This window comes from Arvicanthis niloticus, chromosome 15 (assembly GCF_011762505.2).
Source record: "Arvicanthis niloticus isolate mArvNil1 chromosome 15, mArvNil1.pat.X, whole genome shotgun sequence".
NCBI classification, from domain to species: domain Eukaryota; kingdom Metazoa; phylum Chordata; class Mammalia; order Rodentia; family Muridae; genus Arvicanthis; species Arvicanthis niloticus.
This window is the reverse complement of record NC_047672.1, coordinates 21,552,111-21,568,938: the sequence shown is the minus strand read 5'-3', so window position 1 is coordinate 21,568,938 and position 16,828 is coordinate 21,552,111. Positions and strand designations below refer to the sequence as shown.

At 42.3% G+C, this 16,828-nt stretch overlaps 1 protein-coding gene across 5 annotated transcripts in view; it reads left to right on the top strand.

Annotated features, from left to right (window-relative positions):
* Clcn1 (chloride voltage-gated channel 1) overlaps positions 1-16,828 on the top strand; it is a 30,627-nt gene that overhangs the window by 7,451 nt on the left and 6,348 nt on the right. For all 5 annotated transcript variants that reach the window (XR_013104045.1, XR_013104043.1, XR_013104044.1 and 2 more), the window contains exons 7-16: positions 900-978; positions 5,691-5,816; positions 6,130-6,214; positions 6,415-6,516; positions 6,812-6,896; positions 7,133-7,282; positions 12,219-12,288; positions 12,441-12,551; positions 14,070-14,283; positions 14,512-14,645. Coding sequence is in view for 1 of the 5 variants with exons in the window: in XM_034519185.2 (XP_034375076.1) it covers positions 900-978; positions 5,691-5,816; positions 6,130-6,214; positions 6,415-6,516; positions 6,812-6,896; positions 7,133-7,282; positions 12,219-12,288; positions 12,441-12,551; positions 14,070-14,283; positions 14,512-14,645 (1,156 nt within the window). In the remaining 4 variants the exon portion in view is untranslated. The remainder of the gene's footprint in view (positions 1-899; positions 979-5,690; positions 5,817-6,129; positions 6,215-6,414; positions 6,517-6,811; positions 6,897-7,132; positions 7,283-12,218; positions 12,289-12,440; positions 12,552-14,069; positions 14,284-14,511; positions 14,646-16,828) is intronic.

Genomic DNA, 16,828 nt, shown 5'->3' with positions numbered 1-16,828 from the left:
TGCTCCAGTTCTCCATGTCCTGCCTGCTGATCCTAGCCATATCATCCCCTCTGTCCAGCTTCTGTCTGTCTTCTTAGTGTCTCTCCCTTCCTGATCTGTGTCTCCCTTTGGTGACTGAGCCAGGCCTACCCCACGTTACCTTCCTACCCACATGAACTGTCTATTCCTTTCCATGTTTCCTCCTGTGCCGCCCCGTTCTTCTGTGGTTTACATACCACCTGTCTGTCCCCCCTCTGCCACCTGCCTTGCCCGTCGTGCTTCTCTGTTGCAGACCGTGCCTGGGCAGCTTGATCTCCTGGTGCCAGCCTGTGCAGTGGGCGTGGGATGCTACTTTGCAGCCCCTATTGGAGGCAAGTTTCACTTCCTCCCTACCTTGGTTGCCTGAGCCAGACTTGGAGGGGTGGTTGGTGTCTGCTGTAGCTTTGGGGTTGAAGGGCCATGCTCACTGAAGTGACTTATGGGTGGGCAACCAGGGAGTGACTGTAGATCACCGCATCTCTGCTCCAGGGACCCATATGTTTCTACCCAGGAGATGAGTGCTCTTTTGACATTGGCTGCTCTCACGTGCTGGTTTTCTGTTGGAGTGAAGTCCTTGGCACCTCTTGCTACTTCTCCTCAGCCCCTCTTTGTTTCATCACTATTTGTTCATTTGCTGGGCATCTATTTGCTTAACATTTTTCTTGATGTGTTTTGGATTGTTGGCCTGGAGCTCACAAGGTCACTTCCTGATTGCCAAACTCACCGAGTTTCTCCTGGCCTGGGAATCACAGGGATGATGGGACTGTGTTCATCCTGTGATGTAGGCCTCTCATTCTCTTTTGTTTCCCATTCATGCTTATTCTCCTCCCATCTCTCTGCCTCTGCCCTTCTCCTCCTACCTGTCTGTCTCTCCCTAGTAGCAGCCATACTATTACACTGACATCCTGACAGTGGGCTGTGCCGTGGGGGTCGGTTGCTGTTTTGGAACACCACTTGGAGGCAAGTCTGCCCTATCCCCAGTGCATGAGCCAACCAGCTGGTTCTTGTCAGCTTCACCTAGTGCTGCAATTAACCAGTCCCACTAAAACAAGAACTGCCGGCTGCTCTTAGGTAGCACCTGCCTTGCGCCACTTTCTAACCATTTTACATGAATTCCCACCTCATACTGTGAGTGCAGTTCAATAGATCATCATAGAAAGACCAGTGACTGGAGCAGGGGCATGCTGGCAGCACATGCACAGCCAGGTATTAGAAACACAGCAGCTCTCCTGGTCTCCACTTAAGCTAAAGCCTTCTTGCATTACCAAGACTTTTCCTTTACACATACTGTTCTGTAACAGGAGATTCTGTGTACTTCCCTCTCCAAGGGAAAACTTACCTCTTTTGTTTTATTAAGGACACTGGGATTTCAGTAGACTGTGTATAGATTAATGATGAGCTTTAGAATCGGAAGTGCTTATGGGAGCTTTAGAGTAAGTTATTTTTTATAGGCCAGCAACTTAAAAGTGGGTTTCACTGCTTCTATCCATATAAGAAAAATAGTGATATTATCATAGGTTAGTAGAGACAGGACATGATTCACAAAAGGCAGGTCTGTTTATTCCCTTATCAAAGTTGAGTTGTAGCTATGTTAGCAGGGCAGGGATTGTATGGCTCATTCGTTGAAATCACTTGATGATGAAATTCCATGTTGATAATTGAAGAAATGCAGTTGTAGAAGGCCATATGCTTCTGAAACAGCCAGTTGCTAGAAGCCTCTTGTCGATGATGAAACTGCAGTCTGTCTTTTCAAAGGGGAATCTTCTATGAAGCTAAATGGCTTAGCTCAGAATTGGTGTATGGTGAGAGTTCAAAATTAATGCAAGCATATTCTGTATGCCTTGTTCTCATGTGGTGGGAGCACACAGCATAAGGGCATCCAGGAAGCGTGTTCACCACTGGCATCCTGTTTACACTTCTCTTGTCAGCTCCAGTCATTAAAGTCATTAGCCCATCAGTGAATGGTAGTGAGTTCGAGTTTCTGCACGTTAGATGTTCACACCCATATTTATTCACACGCTGTGTTTTTTTACCCTTTAGTCTTCCAAGTAAAAGAAGAATATATGGTTGTTTTGGGTGTCAGAAGCGTTAAAGTGAAGGGAATCTGCATTCTCTTCCCAACACTGCAGTTTATGAGCAGTCCAAGGCTTTTTCTAGTCTTGTCGCTTACCTTAGGAAAGTTATAGTAAGGCATTGATTGCTCTTGACACAGGAAATTGCTAAGCACTTGTAAGTGAAGGGGCTGTGCTCAGGCTGTTTGCATTATGCAGCAAATGACAAACCTATCTGCAGGTGGCAGTAGTTGATTCTTTTTTGTGAATATAGAATGAGAGAAAAAAAATGTAGTGTTGTGATCTTTTACTCACAACTCCAAACTCTTTGTACTGGTCAAAGTAATATAATTCAGCATCCTACTGAGACAGCCAAAGCCCTTTTGCTCCCATTGTGTGCCAGGTAGTGGAGATGATCCTGCTACTCTCAAGGGGCTCAGGGACTCAGGCACACAGATCACTGCAGGCAGTTAAGTGCCCAAGTAGCTTCCTAGGCAAAGTGCAATGCACCTCCAAGGCAGCCTGCGGGAGCCTGTTATGCTTTATGAAAGAGACATTGTTTGCCATGGGTGTAATTAGTAAGTAGAAGCCTAAAAGGAGGAAAGGCAACCCTGAACAGAATGGACAGTATCCAAAGTCAATATCTGCTGTTACAGTAATAAGTAGTACTAGGGAGAATGGCAGAGTATAATAGGAAGTGAGTCAGAACAGATGAGTGGGCCTGAATCATGAAGGCCTGCAGAAGTCATGCAGAATAATACAAGTTTTATTCTCTAGGGCAGGATTTGCCCAAATATGTTTTTCAGAGCACAGTTCTTCCCAGTGTTAATAGGTGTAATGGGTGAAAAGCCTTTCCAAGTTCCAGTTGGTTAGAAAAATGCAAGATTAAAAGGAATAAAAAAAGTAATTAAAAACATGTGAACTGGAAAGGTAATGAGAATGTCTGAGCTGTTGGAATGCATTTTGAGTTCCCAGGATGGCTGCAAACAGCATTTCCAACCAAGCCTTCTTTGTAGAGACCATGTCATGGGGCTTGTGTTGTCTCATGAGACTAACTTTGTGAAGTATTGTCATGAGTGAAGCAAAACCATGGAAGGATTTAAAACAAGGAAGTGACATAGTTAGCTCAGCCTGCCTATCCAATCCCTTTGGCACAAGTGTGCAGGATAGAGTTGGCCATGGATTAACAGGATTGATCTAAGATTAACAAGAAGACTATTGTCCTCGTCCTGATTCTACATGATGACAGGCAGAACTGGGCAGCAAAGGAGACATAGGAGGGGCTGAGAAACTAGAGTGGGATCAAGTCATACTGATGCTACCTGGTGGCTGGTGTTTTGTGAAGATAGGAGAGAGAGAGAGAGAGAGAGAGAGAGAGAGAGAGAGAGAGAGAGAGAGAGAGAGAGAGAGAGAGAGTTAGTTCTATATCAACATCCAAGCTCGGAGTGCTTTCAATGCAGTAGATACTGATAGCAGTGACCATGAGAGAAGACACAGGAAGTAAACTGGGTCTGGAGAGGAGTGAACAGATTTTACTTAGAGGATATTGAGTTTAAGATTCCTGTGGCCAAATATAAAATAGGCAGCTAGGTTGATGACTCTACAATTCAGGAACTGAGTTGAATCTAATCAGTATCCATGGCTGATGCCACAGGCATAAGTGAAATTGAGAAAGAAATTGTGTTTGTAAGTAGCAGGAGATGGAGACCGAGAGCAGGGCCTTCATTGGACAGAGGTGTGGCATGGGGACCAGAGAGAAAACAGAGTGGAAGAAGAGAGCAGTGTTCCAGATCTAAGACACCAGAGTTTCTAACTGCTGCTCATATTCTTAAAACTCTGTTTTCTTTTAGCAGCGTATTTTATGTTTGTCTTGGGCTAACATGAAAGTTAGCTCTCACTCCCAATCACACTGTGACAGACCTGCTATAGAAAAGTCTCCCAAGTCTCCATTATGCAGGAAAAGTGGTTGTAAAATGTAAGTTGGATACTTTGTTCGGGCAGAACAAAGCTTGTTTTACTTTTATTATGGCAACAAGATTCACACCGTGGACTTCTGCCCTTGCAAGTTAAAGAGTGAGGGTGGGGCAGGAAGAGTGGTGGGCATGGCTCTTCATTACTAGGCTCCAGTCTGAAATTCCCTCCCTGTGTTCTTTCCTCCCCCATATCCTCTCTTCTCCTCTCTACTCCAGTATAGGCATTGAATCCCAAATGGGTGCTCACCACTTATGCCAGGGCTTAGTTTCCTAAGAACTTCCAGTCTCAGAAAACTTAGTGTGAACAAGTAGCTACATCTGAAAGTGGAAAATACAATCATCCAAAATACTGGGAGAGCGGGATGAGAAACAGATGCTTTCTACCTGACAAGGAGGATGAGGATGGCTTTCTAGAGAAGGAGGCACCAGAGAAATTCTCTGCCAAACAGTTTTGGCTCCAAAAGAAAATAGCCCTAAGCCGCAGTCTCCTTAGTACATAGACTCAGCGTGACTAGTCACTGTCCCCTGCAAAAGAAATGGTGGAGATCATGAGGTATTTGAGAGATGTGACTTTTAAATACAGGATGGGGAGAAGAGAATTCCTGTTATGTGAGCTGCTGTCTGAATAGGGAGGGAATGGCCAGCCTTGAGCAGACCAACAATGTACACGATGAAAAAAGGACTAAGTTTGCATTGTTCATGTTTTGTTTTTCCTGTTGGGCTTGTCCTCGGCTCCATCTCAGTCCTCTGTCCTCCTGTTTGATATGGAAGAGGCTTAGCTAATGTTTAGGTAACGTCATTGATGACCTAATCAAAGATCAACTCCCTTATCCTAAAGCTTAGAGATACTTTTCTTTGTTGTTGCAAATGGTGCTTTTATGGCTTCGTTGGCATTCTTCCTTTGCCTCAGCACTCCTTGTGTATGCTACGTCCGCCCTCCTCACTTTTTGCTTGAGCCTCTCCCCTCAGAACATGAACAAGTGACTAGCTGCCATTCTTTTTACCTCACTCACCTTGCTAAGCATGATGGTTTACCTTCCTCTCACCTTGGCTGTCCTGGATTTGGTCCTTGTGAGTCACATTTTATATCATCATCATTATTAAGAACGATCCTCTTCTTTTTCTGGAATATTGAATCTTACAGATATGCATAATGCCCTATGCTGTCTTTCTTATTTCTCATGAAATTGCCCTTGCGTGGAGGAATTAACAGGGAAATGAACAGGGGTGTCAAGGAATATGCAAACCCTGAAGCCTCTTTGGCAACAATGCTGACCACTTGGTCTGGAAGCTTCTTCTCGTTTAATAATTCTGCAGAACTGTTTCACCTTTCTACAAATCTCCATGGATATTTAACAGTTGTGAACTCCACTCAGTCCTATAATCTAAGTACAAAGATACTTAAGCTTGAAGTTCAGGGAGTTAAGACCCTATTGATATCCCATCTTCTCTGTACCACATTGGTCTACATTTCTGGGCTGAGGGTAGAAAAAGCCTCCATAGACAAGTATGTGGCTATAGTAAGGAACAACAAGAAAACGTCACTTCCGCTGGTGCGGCGCAGACTCACAGTTCAGGTGAAGCTCCCGAGGTCTCAGCAGTGGGAGGTGTGGGGTGTCTGCACCTGACCTGCTTCCCTGCCCCATAGGAGTGCTGTTTAGCATCGAGGTCACCTCTACCTACTTTGCTGTTCGGAATTACTGGCGAGGATTCTTTGCAGCCACATTCAGTGCCTTTGTGTTCCGTGTCCTGGCGGTGTGGAACAAGGATGCCGGTAACAGGGGAGGTCTCGGTGGAGGTGGTATGAAATAGGGTGGTGGTAAAGTAACAGAAAGTGTGACTCCGGAGCACTTCAGATACAGAATGGATGGTGCTGTTTGGGAAGCAAGAGCAAGGGTCGGGGTCTAAGGAGGAATTAGATCATGGCATACAGAGTATAAGCATGGAGAGATGCTAGTAGGAAAAAGGACAATTCAGTGGAAGAGAAGAGCTGGGATTGAAAGAAGGGACGACCCCTCGAAACTTGTCTTCCTGTCCCCACAGCTCTCTGTGAGCTCCCACCCTAATGCTGCCTTTTCATCCTACAGTCACCATCACTGCTCTGTTCAGAACTAATTTCCGAATGGATTTCCCCTTTGACCTGAAGGAACTCCCAGCTTTTGCTGTCATTGGGTTAGTGGGACCGTTCTTTCTGGGTATGGGGAGCGGAGGCTAGGGTGTGGCTGTGGACCAGGAAGAAGCTGTGACCAGGAGAGCATAAATGAAAGTATGGATTAACCAGGAGGCAGCTGAATAGTGAGAGAAGGGGAAGCTGGTTTGCCTCCCTCCAGAGTCTGGGTCAGAGCTTCCAGCCCTGTGACTTACACCCTTAGGATTTGCTGCGGGTTCTTGGGAGCTGTTTTCGTTTATCTGCATCGCCAAGTCATGCTCGGTGTCCGAAAGCACAAGGCTCTCAGCCAGTTTCTTGCTAAGCAGTGAGTCATTGCCCTTCCCTTGCCCTGCACACTTAGCTTCTCATTCCCCCCCAGCAGTTCCTCCTTTAGGTGGATGCCTTTAGGTGGAGGTGCTGCGTACCGCTATGGGAAGCTCTGGTACTGTGGGTAGGGGCCAGCTGTGCAGGCTCTTTCCAAGTGATCATTTTCTTGACCAGAGACTATGCCCTGCTGAAATGAATTAGAAGACTATGGGAACAACAGCCTGGGCACTGACTATGGCTGCACTGTGGGCTGGCTAAGCCTGGGATAGAGCTAACCCTCTTTTCTTTTTCAGCCGCCTGCTATATCCTGGAATCGTTACCTTTGTCATCGCCTCACTCACCTTTCCACCAGGAATGGGTCAATTCATGGCTGGAGAGGTCAGCTCTAGGGGTGTCTAAGAACATGGGGTTAGCTCATACCTGTGGCTCTGGATCCAAGTCAGGAGCAGGGCAACTGCTCAGACTTGGAGCTTGCATAGTTTTACCCAAGGTTAGACTTTCTCTCAGAGAAAAGAACAAGAGTTCTGGACTAACGAGGCTGGGGACCCGTCCTCTGACACAGGACACACAGTCCATTCGTGGAAAACCTACCTGCTCTGTTTCTTTCCTCACAGCTGATGCCCCGGGAAGCTATCAGTACCCTCTTTGACAACAACACATGGGTAAAGCACATAGGTGACCCCAAAAGCTTGGGCCAGTCAGCTGTGTGGATTCACCCCCAGGTCAACGTGGTCATCATCATCCTTCTCTTCTTTGTCATGAAGGTATTCTGCCCCACTACATCCCCTCTCAGCTTCTGTCTGTTTACAGTAGAGGGGCCCAGACCTTGTACAGGAAGGATAGATCTTCATCTGCTCTGTGTCCAACCTAGACAGAAACCATAAGGAAACCAGCAGAAGTCGTCTGTCTATCAAAATGAACCAGGATGTAGTTTAATTGCTTCATTCATGTCAACTTAGTGATGTCGGCCATAATTATAATAACCCTTTTAATAGTTCCCCTTGTTATCTTTTTAAGGCATCAGAGCAGTCAAGTAAATTTGAGCAAGACAGAGTTTAGCAATATAGATAACTATGTTAAAACCCCAGGCCAATTAACCAAATTCCTCCCACGTGTTAGATAATTAGATATTTAATCTCCACTGATTTGTTATTTAATTCCAGGTGATTTGCACACAAATCTCTCTTATCTCTTTTCTAGAATTCTGAAGGTGATGAAATACCAAATCAACCTTATTAAGACTATAAATAATTCTTACAAATGTAATTATTCTCTGTTCAGGCAGTGAGAGTATAATAAGGGTTTCTAGACTAGACCAGTTTTTCTAACTTTAATTAGGAAATAAAAGCTAATACCTTTAAATTCTTTCATTTTTAGATTTGTCAATCACAAATTATCAATGTAGAGCCTTCACATTATTACCTTATACAAAGATTTTTTTTTTTATTCCCAAACCTGATTGTGACCCCTATATAGTTGATGATTGTCTGATGTTTCCTTTTGGTGATTTCTCTTTTACTAATAACATGCATTAAATAAGCAAGCCAGTATTTCCTGTGGGTATTGGGATTCTTACAGGTATCTCTGTTCAGCCTAAATTCTCATGCTTTTCAATACCTTGCTCTTTTATGATACTTTTATAATTTTATATCACACAAAAATATGAATCACTAAGTTATATTGGTATTGTTCTTATAAGACAGTGACTTAATAAATGCTATGAAAAACCACATGCCAAATACATAACTCTTGGTCATTGGTTTTTGGCTAATTTTATATTTCCTAGTTTTCTGCTGTTGCTTGTTAATGCATTTTTCAATGATATTATTATTAAAGATGCTAGCTGCTTCACACACCAAGTCTCCGGTCACAAGCTTAGACTCCCAGAGTTTGCCGTGGATTTCGTCTTTTCCAGCTCACTCACTGATGGTGAACTAACATCATCCATATTTTGGACACCTTATTTTACCCTTTATGTTTCTTTCTTCAAAATGAATGCTAATTTTTCCTGAAAATATTCCAAGAATCTTACTTAGGATTTGATGTCTAGACTTTCATTTATAATTCTCATCTTCTCTAATTTATAAGTTCTGGCTTTCTATACTGGTTGAACTCACTTTACTGGGGAGTAAAGTTAGGTCTTATTCTGTAACACAGACTAGCCTTAAACTTGTCCTCTCCTGCTGAGATTATAGCATGAACCCCAACACAGTAACTCTGCATTGACTGTTGAATCTACAATCCCATATGCAGGAACCCAGTCCATGTTTTGATAGTATTTCAGAATCCATTATCCAATAATGGTACAGCTTGGTCTAAGCTGTATGTTACCTTTGGGGTCCTGCAGACTGCTAAAATGTCAAGATTTTGAAAAGTTTTCTAAAAATAAAATATCTTTTAACACTTACTCCTTACCTTATCCACATCCCCAGATTTCAAGTTCTATATCTTCCCAACATCAAGCTTATTTTCAGAACCCCACTTGAATGATATGGAAGGATTCATCTGTATGTCACTATAATTAACTTCTCACTGAATTATATCCTAGAGAACATTCGTATTGTAAGTGTGTAAGAAAAAGAAACACATTCTGGGCTATATTTCAAGCCTAACAGTTTATAGAAGATCTACACTATCCTTTAATACTTCTAATTGCGAAAGTATTCCTTGCTGCAAATTCCGTTTCCCCAGTCACTGCTTCCCAGTATTTTCATTGCCTAATCTCTGCACTCACAACAGTACTCTTCTTTTTTTCAAATGTGGAAAAATAGAACATGTAGCCAAATTAAAATAAAGAAGTACTTATATCCGTCTGTTTTTTCCTTATTCTAATTAAATATCTGAGGTAGGCTGCCTTATAAAGAAAAGAGTAAATTTTGGCCATCCAGTTCTGGACATCCAAGGTTATAGAGTCCCACCAGTAATGGCGCTCTTGCTAACAGAGTCCTAAGCTCTGAGGAACATCACGCAAAAAAAGAAGCACCTGTGTTTGGGCTCATCTGTCTGTCCTTGCTCCTCAGAAAGCTGCCAGGAAGCCATCACTAATATCTCATCCCAGTGTCTTGTCTAATCCTAACAAATTTCCAAAGCCTCCACTTCAAAGCACCACAGCTGGATTAGGTCCTCGCCCTCTTGATATCACAACAGAGATGAATTTCCAAATGGAAGCCTGTGAGACATTCAAATTGTGATCAATCCAAAGCAGGGACTAGTACTAGTACCACTTTTCATAATTAGACTTGAAATCTAGTCCATGTCCATGTAGCCTTCTGGCTGTGTCAGGGAGGGAGCTTACATTCTCGGTTCAGCTGCTTCTTAATATCGGTGAAAGGGATGTCCTACTTTTCTACCTTTCCCAGTCTCAAGGTGTGTGAAGTGTCATCATGTTGTCCATGAAGAGATTTTCCATGAACATGAGTATAATTCTAACATCTCTGCTCCCTTTTATTAAGGCTAATACCATTGCCTGTTGTTGTTGAGCTTTACCTAGCCTGAGGCTCTGTGGGAGCCTTTTTGCCTGGTTTTCATATTAGTTATTTTTGTGATGGGTCTAAATATAATGAAGTGAGTGATAACAGGTTTCTAGTTTCTCATTTTGCTAGAACTGAGTCTTTTAAAACATAGAAGTTGCTTGTACAAGTGCCACACGACTCTTGGGTTTTTTCTTCATGTACCAATAGCTAAAAAAAAGTTTGCTAATCTCAGTTACCCTCTTTGTGCCATGGGAGTTGATAGCTTCAGCACCCTCTGGTCTGGATTTACACTTATCTGGCAAGATAATCTGCTTCATGCTCCAAAATCAGACCTATCCATTGCCCACCATCTGTGTCATTGGAGCCTTCAGATAATCCCAGCCTACAAAATCCCTTATGACTACCATGTTCTTATTCCCAAGAATATATGAGAGTGCAAGGATTCTTGATGTGCTAAATGTCATCACTTAGGAAGCTTAAGCAACAAGTGCACGGGAATCCTGCCTCCAGATTGTCTGAGATGGTCGCCTCCAGAGGTGTCTGCTCATCTGCATTTTTAACAAGTTCTCTGGATGAACATTACTTTGGAATGTTTTAGTAAATATTAAGCTTTGATGAACCTTTACTGTTTTGCATGAATATCACTCCATCAATGTATTGTCTTTCTTTACTTCCTGTCTACATTTATGGAGCATGGTGCCACTGCAGAGGAGGCAGAAATAAGACTCACCATCTTCCTGCAAGAAATCATCAGTCTGCATCCTCTTCATTTTGCACATTTAATTGCAGTTCTCAACCATCTCGATGATCATTTTCTCATATGAAGTAGATGTTTTGCCTCATCTCACACTTCTGGAGTAAAATTCTCTCTGAGTCTTCATCAGTGCCTCTTGGGTTCAGCCTTGGCTTGAAGCAATGCTTTCTAAAGTTCATAAAATGTATTTTTTATTAATGTATCATACATATAATTCAAGGAATTTCAAATACTTTAATCTTTACAGTTTGCTAGACTTTTAGCTGTTTTCATTTTGTTCTTTTTGTTTGTTTGTTTTGTTTTCGAGACAGGGTTTCTCTGTATAGCCCTGGCTGTCCTGGAACTCACTCTGTAGACCAGGCTGGCCTAGAACTCAGAAATCCACCTGCCTCTGCCTCCCAAGTGCTGGGATTAAAGGCCTGGGATTAAAGGCATGCACCACCACTGCCCGGCTAGCTGTTTTCATTTTGTTCCTAATTAGTTTGGAATCCTTTTCTAAGATTTATTAACTTACATAGGAAGTACTTTCAAAACTATGTCTCATGCTTTTATTTTTTTCTTTAGATATTTAATGTTTAGCCATTATTCTTGTTCTGCTCTATTTCTGAATCCGTCTGCATTCTTTGCCTTAGAATGTACATACTGCTTTTGCTATAATTGCCCCAATTTCTGTTGGAATGGTGCCTTGCAAAGTTGACCTTGGATATCTTTTCTGTTGTATTGAGAGACTAATCAGGTTCTCAGTTTGCCCCTGTGGTACAGCCAAGACATATCAGTGATTTTTCTTTTCAGTACTGGGCATTGAACACAAGGCCTCACAGATTCTAAGAATACACTCTATCACTGTATGTCCCCAGGATCCAGATATCATTTTGATCCTGGTTTAAGGTGGTTTGATATCAGAGACAAAGGCTCAAGCAGAGCAGTCTTCTCTTGAGGATCCCTGTGATCCTTACTTTCTCTGTGGCTTTGTGAGTGGTCAAATCAAAGCTAAATTAATCCTACAAAAGTTCAGTAGACTTTAAGGTATCTGCTACATTGATTTGGGACCAATTTATAAAAATATAAGTTGAGAAAGTAAAAGCATCTTCCACCTTAGCATCTTAGACCACTCCCCAGAGATAAACTTCCTGGTCTGACAGAGTTCACTGGGTGAGGGTCATTTTGGAACAGTGAAAGAGGGATTTTCTGGAGCTTTCTTGTTCTAGATCACCAAAAAGAAATATATAGTCACTCAAAGTTGGAAGGATTTGTGTTAGCCATCTGGAGGAATTTTCTTATCCTTAGCCTAAAAGTGCCAAGTTTTTCAGGCCCTGGAGAATGGTGACAGACAAGAAGGCTTCCAAACGGGTTAGCTATCCCAGGACATTTCTGTTATGACTCTTGAAGCAGGAGGGAGGCGGGTAAAGAGCAGAGAAGGGCATGGGGAAAACTTTGGAAAGGGTACTGTAATGTTTCTTTTTTTTACCCTAGTTTTGGATGTCCATTGTGGCCACGACTATGCCCATACCCTGTGGAGGCTTCATGCCTGTTTTTGTGCTAGGTAAGGGTTGATGGCATCTTACTAATAGCTACAGTCTGGGTGGTTGGTGGAAAAACCTAGGATGTTTGTACTCTTAATGCCTAAGCACATATTATGCTGAAAGCATAGAGACAAATTTATCTTAATATTTTTCTTCTTTCACTTCCCTCTAGGAGCTGCATTTGGAAGGCTGGTAGGAGAGATCATGGCCCTGCTGTTCCCTGAGGGTATCTTATTTGATGATATCATCTATAAGATCTTACCTGGGGGCTATGCAGTAATTGGTGAGACATATTCCTAACCTCTGTAACCAGATATTGAGTACCCTGAATCCCTATAATCAAAGTCGGCTAACACATCTTCCTTCAATGTACAGCAAATTAGTTTAAATACAACACTATTTAATTCAAGTTTTGTTCAAACAACCAGCTCTTGGCTCTGCCTCTCATAGCTTCTTTTTTGTAAGCCTTAGTCCTCCCTCCTGTGGAAAATGGACACAGGAATCAAATAAGACAGTAAGAAGGGGTAGCCTGCATTGTCTTCGCATGTTTTGTAGGCTCTTTCCTGATAATTATGGAACCAATAATGCAGGTGATGAGATAAGTCCATCCAAATTGAGCTGTGCTAATGTTAATGGAAACTAAGAAGACTGGAGTAAGAGGGAGGAAGCATGAGCCCTGGCCTTCTAAGATGGCTTGTGAGGTAGACCTATGCATGGCACTCGACTGCCTTATCCTAGTTCACTTATCAAAGCTTCCTTTATCAACAGGCTTCTTCGGTTCTCTTCATGCCTCTCAAGCATCTCTCTTCCATAATTTACATTTCCCAGTGTGCATGTACTATGTAGTTGATGTTCTGAATGTCTCTGAGCGTCACCTACTAGGATCATACATCCCAATGTTGGACTCTGTGACCTTTTATTGTTTTTTTGTTTTTTGTTTTTGTTTTTGTTTTTGTCACATAAGCCTTCTCCTATATTTTCCCACAGGATATCTTCCTCATTTTATTAGCTTTAGGGTTTTAGGTTTTATTAGCTTTAGGGTTTACTAGCTTTAAGGGGTTGTTGTTGTCATTGTCATTGTTTTTGAAACAGGGTCTCTTTACCTAGCCCAAATTGTCCTGAAACTCACTAAGTAGACCAGGCTGGCTTTTTCTCATATTTGAATAAGAAATACAGTTAAAGTATGAATGACTAGTGAGTTGATAAGAAAACAATTTAAAATACATGAGACTGATTCTACCATATAGAATCATGATGATTTAGACATGTAAGAATTTTAGAAGATATTTAGTGACCTTTTCAGTCAGTGAATGAGAGCATGGTATCTCAGGGAAGTATGCTGTTATACAGTAGACACAGAATCGGGATCTGTGGATCCTGATTAATAAAGATAGTGCCATTGCTCTATGTCTCCATCACGATTCTTGAATTTTCACACTATTCATTCATAAACTATTGGCATTGACACCAGAGGCTCAAAGTAAGTTGCCACCACTGGGTCTTTAATGTTCAGTGGAAAAGCAAAGAATGGGTAAGCTCTCACTGTGTTCACATTATAAGTGAAATGCTCTACATATACACAGATTTTGTGACTTACTAAATGTTATGCGTAAATTGGATCAAACAGATAATTTTTAACAGGCCAGCTTTCTAGCCCTTACTCTTGAAAAGCAGTAGTCCTAGAATTGCTGACACTGACCAAGGTCCGTCTCCTATTCTGTGTCATTCTCATTGTAGCCTCATTTATTCTCCATCTCAAGAAAGACAGCTCCAAGCCATTAATACATTCCTGTCATTCCAGGAGCAGCAGCTTTGACAGGGGCTGTCTCTCACACAGTCTCCACAGCTGTGATTTGCTTCGAATTAACCGGTCAGATTGCTCACATCCTGCCCATGATGGTGGCTGTTATCTTGGCCAACATGGTGGCTCAGAGTCTTCAGCCTTCCCTCTATGACAGCATCATCCAGGTCAAGAAGCTTCCCTATTTGCCAGACCTTGGTTGGAACCAGCTCAGGTCAGTGCCGCTAGCTGGAATTAGTTTAGATGTGGGATGTGGGAGGTCCTGGAGTGGAGAATGAGTCTAGCATCAGTGTTGGGAAGCACTGTTTCTTAATTGTTTTCATGTTTCCACACACTTAGTAAATACTGTGAGTGAAAGGAAACATGGCAGACCTCGTGGGAAGAAGGGAGGGCCAGCATAGGCCAAGAGTGGGCTAACCCAGGATGCTTTCTTCCTCCTTAGCAAATTTACAATTTTTGTTGAGGACATCATGGTACGCGATGTGAAGTTTGTTTCAGCTTCTTGTACATATGGGGAACTGAGAAACCTACTCCAGACCACCACAGTCAAGACTTTACCATTGGTTGACTCCAAAGGTAAGTGGAAAGTAAGGGGCCCAACTAAGACTACCAAGCTGGTGGCCAGTAGGTTGTGTAGTGGCAGAGAGCACTGCTGTCACCTTGGTAACTTTCTAATGCTGATCTTAAAACACATGATATAAACAGGTGATGGGAAGAAATGTTTATTTCAGCTTATGGTTTCATGGAGCGCAGCCCAGTTTGGTAGAGACAAAATGGCAGAGCAGAGCAGCACACATTATGGCAGGCCCCCATGCCTCAAGATGCACCCCCATTTTTGTGCTTCTATTTTTTTTTCTGAGATGCAAAGCTATGAGATCATGCTACCTATATTCAGAGTGGATCTTCCCCCCTTATTTAATCTCTAGAAATGTCCTCATAGACACACCCAGAAGTGTGGCTCACCATTCTCCTGGGTGATCCAGAATCCAGTTAAGCTGACAATAAGCTTCACCGTTGCAGGTATGGACTTGAACTCAGAGCTATCCAGCTGCTAAGGGAAGCTCAGTTTGTACTTATTGGGGAACATGCTCTTCCTCTAGGAAAAACAAAAAACAACAACAACAACAACAAAAAAAAAAAAAAAACCCACAGTCATAACACAGGCACACAAAGGCAGTTAAAATCCAATTAAGGAAGTGTAGGCAATTCTATTATTGTCCGTATTCATGGCAGCCATGAATTTTAAAGTCTTCTTGAGCTTGGAATGAGTGAATAGTTTGCAGAAGAATGTTCCAAGGGGAAATGCAGAGCTAAGTCTTTTGACTCTGCTCATAGCTTTTTTTGCTAAGCAATAAATACATAGCTGTGTTTTATGTGTGTCTCTCTTTTAAGATACCGTATTTAATAGATATTTTTTCATTAGTTAACCCTGAACTTGTGGCCAACAGCATTGTAATCCTACCCAGACCAGACAAAACTCATCTAATGTATTTTCTCACTAAGGCAAAGCACAGTCTTTCCTTTCTGTGCTCAGAAACAGTAGGCAGCACTTCAGCAGCGCATCTGAGGGACATTTTAAACAGCAGAATCACCACACAAAGCAGATATTGGAAAAACACTGTGGCTTAGATAGACTGCTAACAGAACCCTTGTTTCCTCGGGCTGAAATGGGAAGGCCGAGTGCTGTTTGTTCAGCCTCAGCTGGGAACATGAGATTCACGCGGTTCACTTTGTTGTTGTTCTGTGCATGGCTGTGAATTACAGCCAAGACATCTCTAGTATTGGAATCACAGTTATATATTCTGGTAAGTGAAATTACAAATAGAGACTTCATAAACAATGTGGGTCAACTGTAAATCTGCCACCACCACCCCCACACCCAGACTTAATTAAATTCTGTCATTTCTTTAATGGCCAACCTAAGGAACAGTAAAAACTCTTGCTCACAGAGGAGTAAATGGCTTTGGTAAATGTTGATTTCACATTTCCTTCCATTTATCATTCTTCCTGCCCACCAATTTCACTCTAGTGTGTATCACTTTTCACTGTAGTTTGTCCTTCTCATTAGATTGGGTGGTCTTTGAATGTAGATACTATAATCTCTATATTTTTAGAGATCTAATTATTAGCTGGACCTTCCAGTCCTCATTTCCCTAGTCTGTGAGTTAGAAAATAGATATGAGGAGCCAGAAACAGTTAGTTTTTTATTTCAGATATTCAGAGTATCTAGATTTCTCAAGCTACAATAGTTCAGGCATTTCCCTAAGCTCAGAGACCTGCTAAGGAGCTCCTGAAGCCATGGCCCTTCCTTAGAGCAAGGGTGGAGCCAGTGGGGTACAAGGTTTTCATAATGATGGCAAAGATGTAACAGTACATGGTGTGTCTAAGATCTAAGTGCCCTTGGTGCGATGCTATGGTAGTTAACTTACTGAAAATGTTCTGCACTGTAGCAGAATTTCTATAAACACATAAAAGGCTCATGGAAAGTGAACATTTTGCTTATATTCTATCAGGCCCTAGGTACTTTAAGTGATGAATCTTCTAGAACAGAGAACCCAATGCTGGCACTGCCCATAGATTTCTTCCAGAGTGTGACTGAGTCTGAGATGGTTACAACGGCCTCTCAAGTTTCATTACATTTGGATGAGGTTGATCAGCCTATTGTAACAGTGAGCTTACATATTTGCAAACACTATATTGGGGCAGCGTACAGATAAGCACCAGTTAGTGTGCTGCCAACTGCGTCGGTAAGTGCTAAA